The 7,904-nt window shown below is 43.0% G+C and overlaps 1 protein-coding gene across 1 annotated transcript in view; it reads left to right on the plus strand.

Annotated features, from left to right (window-relative positions):
* Positions 1-7,478: 7,478 nt before the first annotated feature.
* Positions 7,479-7,904, plus strand: part of ATP11B (ATPase phospholipid transporting 11B (putative)) — a 124,238-nt gene continuing 123,812 nt past the window's right edge. The window contains exon 1 of the mRNA XM_007468922.1: positions 7,479-7,757. Coding sequence (XP_007468984.1) covers positions 7,731-7,757 — 27 coding nt within the window. The 5' untranslated portion in view covers positions 7,479-7,730. The remainder of the gene's footprint in view (positions 7,758-7,904) is intronic.

Consider the following 7,904-nt stretch of genomic DNA (forward strand, 5'->3'; position numbering starts at 1 on the left):
GTAAGTCATCATCTTCTTTTATCCCTTTTTGACTCATAAAAGTCCAATTTACCACTCTAGAAGATTCCCTGATTTCTTCATTAGTCACTTAAAAGTTGTTTACATTTTACAAAATAGCTGGTCAAACAAACAAATACTTGAGCTCTTGAACTACGCAAACTGAGACCCTGACCCACAGAAGAATACAGTGTCATAGGGAAGACAGACATTAAAGAGATTTCTGCAAGCAGTTACATGACTACCAGTGTGCAAAGTACTTGGAGAGGTATGGGACACTGGGAATGCTTAATGGGAAGAGTGCAAAATTACCTGGATGGCTGACTCAGCACTTGTTTGGGGCACCAGCAGAGGCTCAAGAAAAAAAAAAAAGAGAGAGAGAGAGAGAGAATAGGGCAGCATGTATGAGACAGAGACATAGGGGGATAATTTGAATCAGAAGAAAATCTAAAAAGAAGTTATTCAGGATATGTATACATTTTGCTGTATGTTATTTCAAAAAAATGGTAAATGTTTCACACTTTTTTGTGTGTGTTTGAATTCATATTTAGTTGGGGGCTGGCAGCCACTGAGATCTTTTAAGTGCGTAGGATTTATAAATGTCTTAACACAGCTCTACAAGGGGACCTGACCTTCTCTGAAGGGTAACTTTTAAGCTGAGACTTAAATGATGAAGAAGAATTGTAACAGGGAAGAGCCAAATCTTGACTACATGTTGGATCTGTTTCTTTTACCTTAACCTTTGCTTTCCGCTGCTTTTATTCACTAAAAGGATACTGTCTATACATAATGGCCTGCCTTGGGGAACCCTGCCCCTCTGCCTGAATGTTAAACCAAAGTGCCTTTGTTCAGGCAAACATCCGGACCCTCTCCACCTGTGGATGGCTGCAAGAAAGAAGAAATGAACACATTCCCTCCCCAGGCTGGCCATTCCAGGTGATATTTGCAAAACTATGGCCTTTTTACTTTTCTTCCTCATCTCCTCCCCCTCTCTGTGCTATAAAAGAAACTGGCATCCAAACTCCGATAAGATGGTTATTTTGAGACTTTAGTCTGCCATCTTCTCTGTCTGCAGGCTTTCTGAATAAAGTCGTATTCCTTGCCTCAGCACCTCGTCTCTGATTCACTGGCAGCTTGGACTCGGCAACAGAATTAGTGAAGTAAGACGGTAGAGGATATCAGAAAAGATTTCCAAACAGAGGTACATGCTGCATGTGAAATGACCCACAAGCGGCTGAGACCACAGCCTCATTCATCTCTTTCCTCTCCTCTGTAGGGAGTCACTTCCGAAGGCTGACTCACCCAGATCTTGTCATGTATGTACAACAAATGGCTGTCTTGCTGTGAGAGCCATGTCAGGATATTAACCACAGGCAAGTGGGCAATCACAGTAACATAGATGCAGAGTTCATTTTGGTACAGCTTTATTTATGTAACAGCAAAATTTCTGCGGCTTCCCTGGTGGTGCAGTGGTTAAGAATCCGCCTGCCAATGCAGGAGACACGGGTTTGAACCCTGGTCCGGGAAGATCCCACATGCCGTGGAGCAACTAAGCCCGTGCACCAAAACTACTGAGCCTGTGTTCTAGAGTCCGCGAGCCACAGCTACTGAGCCTGCATGCCACAACTCCTGAAGCCCACGCGCCTAGAGCCCGTGCTCCGCAACAGGAGAAGCCACCGCAATGAGAAGCCCACACACCGCAACGAAGAGCAGCCCCCACTCGCTGCAACTAGAGAAAGCCCGTGCGCCACAACGAAGACCCAATGCAGCCCCAAAATTTCTGAACACATACTGTGTGCCAGGCCCTAGGTTACCCAATGACTTCCTACTCTGGGTTCTTGTAGGGCCACTGCCAGATCTCAGATGTCTTCAGTTGAGATCTTTCTCTCCTGACTCCTGGAGAAGTGTGGCTTCTCCTCCTGGCTGCATTCTGTTTCTGCCTCAGCATCCTATCTCCCCTGATCCCAAATCAACCCAGCCACTGTCTTCAGTCCATCCCAGACAACTTCTTCTCAGCCTCCCTGAGCACTAAGCAGCAACAGGCTTTATACCTGCTATCCAGGATTATCCAGGATTCTGCCCCACTGCACCCTCACCTGCTCTCTGATATCCCCTTGCTGTTATTACTGTGAATCTCCCAGACCCTTCCCTAGTGGAAAGCTATTACCAAAAACCCCTCAAACAAGCAGCCACTTTCTTCCTGTTTCCCATACAGAAATCTCTTTGAATTAGTATTTCTCAATATTCAACTTCTAACCCATTCTACTTCTTGCAACCTTAACAAACAGTTTTCTCTTTGACTCAGCATGTTTTCTTGCTCACATTTTTTTTCCTCCTCTCACATACTGCATAACCTGGCTTCAGCCTTTACTTGTTTTGTTTCCTTCCAGTTTAATCTCCTACTCATACAAATTAACATCTAGACTCATTGTAAAGTAGTGAAAAACATATGTAATTGTGGTAGTGGTAAAGAAATCACATAATCTTCTGATTAGATTATCTGGAGCTCATCGTTATCTTAAAACTAATCTTTATGACTCATAAATTGAATGAGTGTCTTATGTTTTCCTTTATTCCTCTATTCAGAAAAGATTGAAGGTGGCTTAACAAAATACACAAAGTATAATAAGATATAAAGGAGGTGGAGTAACCAGCCAAAGGGAAACTAAAAGTAGACAAAATGAAAAGTCAGGGTAAGAGTAATTCACAAAGTGTACACTGTAGAGTCTGGGCATTTGCCATAAATAAGCCTCTGAATTTTTTAAGTACCAGCACGAGGACAGAAGGAAGCACATTCAATTACATAATGCTCACAAGCTTATGAAACAAAGTAGTTGCTCAAGAGAAGCAGAGTCATTTGTGGTAATGAATTTCTGCAGGCTCTCGTCAAGAGAACACAATGTGATGAGTGAGCGGTGTTCCCAGTTGCACCTCCACAGCAAAAGCAGTCGTGGGGTTCCTGAGGCTGCTTCTCCTACCGTCTCTAGACTTATGCTGTTCATATGATCCTAAACTGCAGTTCAGTACAAGTAACCACAGCAGGAGCCAAAACAAGACTATCTAAAGACAGATTCCTGATCATTTTTCTTTAATCTAAAAATAAAATTGACATCACCAGAAGACAGTACATAGTCCTCAGGAAATCCTCCATTAACATTTCTTCTCCCAGTTGAGAATTTCTGATAAATCTGCAAATCAGAAAGGCGTGTTGGCAAGTTAGGGCATACTCACATCCATTAGGACTCAGCAGAAATGGGGATGGAGTTAACGTGGTTTCATAAAAGTTAAGGAAACAGATGGGAGCTAAGGAAATATTTGTGGGCTAAGTCAAGATTTTCCTCAGAAAAGAATTTTGGATCTATTCTAATATAGATAAAAGGGCAAATGCCAAGATTTTGCCATTGAACACAACTGTGATGGTTTAGCCTAGAAAAATCTATAAAGTAGCTGTTAACAAACGCCTCCCCATGCAGTCTTTCTTTCCCATTTTTTTTGTTGTGGTAAAATACACATATAAAATTTATCATCTTAACCATTTTTAAGTGTACAGTTCAGAACATATGTATGCTTTACATACTTTGACTTTTTATGGATCCTAACTCTCACAGTGGCTTTGAGTTTCGGTTCTGTATAAGCATAAATAGCCAGAAATTAAAACTGTGTTCATATAACTTAGTCCACAACTGACATCTGTTTGAGAAAATTTCAAGAAAAGTTGAAAATATGTAATATGACATTGTTCCTGATGAATTTCTTTACGAGGTGATAAAATATATAATCCTGGTCAGCACTGGAAAAAGCTTGCCTGAAGTCTGTTTTTTCTTTGCCTAAAGTCTGGTCTGGAAATTCTGGAATGATAGTTAACCAGAAGGAAACTGCTTTGTAAGCATAATAATTTACAACTAGATTTAAACTAGATTTTATGATTTTGAGAAAGTAGAAAGCTGCCCTTTTAAAAATGAGAGCAGATTCTAGGACCCACCTGATGGCTCCATCAATGTAGAAATAATTAAGGCAACAGATTGGCAAGGCTTACTGTCCTCCAACCAGACTGAACCTTGAAGAGTTCTGAGAGGCAAACAAGAGTGTCCTGAGTCTAAAGGATGGTGACCAGTGGTCTTACTGCATAGCTTAGGATCTACTGAAATCATTCAGTATACTTTGCTTTATATCACTTTGATAATCCGGAACTAAATATTTTTTCCCTAACTACTCAGTTATTGGAATTAATTTATTAATTCATTTAACAAACATCTGTTGAGTACCTTTTAGACATTGTGGGCTCCAAAATGAATGAGCCAGGAATTGTGACCTTAACCAGCTCACAGTCTGTGCTTCCTATTGATGGTTCAAGATGTTCTGATCAAGAAAAATATCCCTCTTTGTCTTTGTTATACCTAAGAATCCCTATTACAGCAAACCAGGAGATTTTTTACCCCCTGGGAACAAACACATCTCACAGGTATATTTAGCACAGAATTATATTAACAAGTTTCCTCAAGAGAAAGAACCATACTTACCATTAAATCAGTGGCTGTTGTGTGATGCTATTATTCTCTTGGAAGGTCTGTCACCTCACTTGAAATGGCTTAAGTTTCAGATTTCCTTGTCTGTCACCAGAGCACAACTTCCTACAACGTGCTTTACTTCTGCCTCTTTGCCAGTCCAGCACTTTTGAACTGGAAGGTTCACTCTAGCAATAATTTCCTATCTGACCTTTCTTCTCTCTTCACCCTATCACGTATAATGTCTATGGACTAACACTCTGATTTCAACCTGTCATTTCATTGTTCAGAAAATTCCAGTGATTGCCCAATTTCCGGTAAACTCCCGTGACTAACCGGAAACTCTCCTAACACTACACCTTCCCTTATTCACCCAACCCCACCTCTTATTACTCCAAATTAGTTGTACCTCAAACATCTTTAGCTTTTCGCATTCCTTCCTGCTGGAAAGCCTTTCCCTCCCACCTTCATCCTCCCATTTCAAGTTCAGCTCAAATTCACCTCCTTTCTTCTGAACCCTCCTCAACTGCTATTGCCCACATCAGTTTTCTGAAATTAATGACTATTATTGGTATAGTTTAGAACTTAATCTCATACTGCCTTGGACTGTTATTTAACTGATTCCTCTCTGCAACTTCTGTTTCCAACAAGATTGTAAACTCTCCCCAGAGAGAAGGGCTCACCTTAAAAGTTGCACTTGTGTCACCTCCTAATTTTAGGCCGTTGTTATGCATACATTTGGTGTTCAGTACATTGAAGAAATAGCTGTGGAATGAATGAACTACCATTGACTGCAAATATATTTTCTTTCTTTCCTTTACAGCTGGTGCTTGCCTTAAGTCCTGTATACTCTGATTTCAATGTTTTCAAACTTTTCCAACCACAACCAATAGGAAGACATTCTTTTTATATTGTGATCTGATGTGTGTGTGCACACACACACACACATACACACCTGAAACAAGTTTCACAAAACAATACATATTATTTACACTAAGCAATATATTCCGATGTTTTATATTCTGTTTTTTAAAGATACTGATCATGACAGCTCATGACACACTAAATTGATTTAATCACCCCTAAAGAGTTATAATCTACAGTATAAAAATACTCTATTTTATGCTTCTTAGATTAATATGAGGTGTAGAATATTGCTCCTGAAAAATGCTTAGACCAAAACACTGTCATGAGTACTCATTCTGTTACTGACAGTTTGAGCTACAATTATTATCTTTACACAGCTATCTTGAGATAACGTCTTACCATATTTCACCATGGCGTTTAGAATCAACTCCTCCCACTTCCACCTTTTGAAAATTGGGACACAGTTAAGTAACAACGCACAAAATGTCCTCTAGATTTCTATTTCTTATCTTGTCTTGACAAACTTTAGTGGCATATAAATAAAAATTTGCTGGCCTAATTTTATTCAGACCACTTGCTGAATAAAATGAATAAAAATAGGTATGTTCATATTTTTCTTTACAATAGCTTAAGAGCATGAGCTTTTGTTGCCTGACCATCCAGAATCTGAATCCCAGCTCTGCCAAGTTACTTAACCTGAGCACGTTACTTAACCTGTGCCTCCATGTCTGCATCCGCACAATGGGAATAATATTGTATCAACTTCAGTAGTATCAACTTCAAAGGACTGATGGGGTTAAATTAGACCATGAAAGTAAAGAGTTTATTACAGGGCCTGGGACACACAAGTGCTCCATGAATGGTAGTAATGTTTTATCCCTATTACAGATAAGTAAATATATCTCAAACTTCCTTTTAGGGTCATAAAGCAAAGTTCAGTTAGAAGAACAAAAGTGAGATTACTTTTTCTCTTTAGATATCTAGCTGATTTTTATAGTTGGATTTATATATAATGTAAAATTACACTTCTGGTTTTACAGATCATAAATACTCCTAAGGAAAGGCTCTATTTGTGGTGCTGGATAGTCATTATATAATAAGGAATGTCTACTGAAACTAAAAGACTGTGTGTTTATATATGCAAAAACACTTGCCTAGTTTTACTAATCTCATTTAGATTTCTGTTTTCGCTTAATAAAAACAATTCTTTAACTCTTGTGTGTCGAATGGTGAAATGTGCTTTAATTCAGCAAAATACTGCACACAATACACATACATAACACTCAAGATGTATATGGGCTTGCTTTTGAATAAACCGAGACCCGGCACTTCATTTCAGCCTTCCAAGTCAAAGTTTTATTCCAGTTGTTTTTATATTCCTTCTTACCTCTGTTTTTCCACACCCTTCTCTTATCTACGTCTTGTTACTGATGAGGTGTTTTTGACTGCAGGAGTTCGGCAGTTAACAGTAAACAACTACCTTCCTACAGAAAGTATTTTTCCCCCAACCTGTTCAATTTAGCACTGCAAGACAGCGTATCTTTCTATTCTCCCGGAAACGCTAGTCCGCACCGGACCAGGTCCAGGGGAGTTGCATCCCCTTTCAAAATTACTGAAGTGATCAAGATTTCCCTAGCCCCAGCTCAGTCGTTTGCTAAAGAGAGCTGCGTTACGTGTTGAGACAAAGGCTTTGGCAATTTCACTGAACCGAAACTGGAGACCTCCGGGGATTAACTTTCAGTCACTACACTCCTGATCTTGCGTATGCGTGTCGGGCTGCTGGGGGAACCAAAGAAGGCGGGGAACCAAAAGCAGACCCGCAACAGGAGGTAGGAATAGAGGAGTCGGCCAGGAGCTGCAGACTCGGTAGACAGACACACCCACGCGACTAAATCCTACCCCAGAAATGAGGGGAGGGGCAGAGCCCAGACGCCGCGTTCGGAAGCCCGGCCCCCTTCCACGCTCGCCGACTTCCCCACCCACGCGGCTGAGCCTGGGCCTCGGTCCGCGCGGCCAATTTCGTCACGTCCGGAGGCGGGCCGGGGCGCCGGGGGCTGGCCCGGGTGGGGCCGGGGTTGGGGTTGTGGCGGTACTGCGGGTGACAACGGTCAATAATGAAGGTGGCTGCGGCGCGGCAGCGGACTCAGCTGCGCCGGGCGGGGGCGGCGCCGGGACCGCGCCTGTAGGACCTCGGGGCCGGCGCGGCGAGATGGGGCCCCGGCGCGGGGAGTGAGGCGGCCGCGACGGCGAGCGGAACTTCAGCCGGAGGGGCTCTCCTGCTTCCCCCTCTGGCTCTTCGGCCTCCACCTGCAGCCCCTCGGCCCCCGCGTCCCGCGGGACCGGGACGGCAACGGCGGGGGCATGTGGCGCTGGGTCCGGCAGCAGCTGGTAGGTGCCTCCGCCCCTCACCTCCCGGACGCTTGCTCCTGCGCGGTCTCTCGGGCCCAGGTGGCGAGGAAGGGCCGGCGGCGCGGAGCCGCGAGGCCGGGGCGCGGGCTCCGGGCTAGGCCGCAGCGGAGGCGGGGGGGGGGCCCG

Source organism: Lipotes vexillifer, unplaced genomic scaffold (assembly GCF_000442215.2).
Source record: "Lipotes vexillifer unplaced genomic scaffold, Lipotes_vexillifer_v1.1 scaffold263, whole genome shotgun sequence".
In the NCBI taxonomy this organism is placed as follows: Eukaryota; Metazoa; Chordata; class Mammalia; order Artiodactyla; family Lipotidae; genus Lipotes; species Lipotes vexillifer.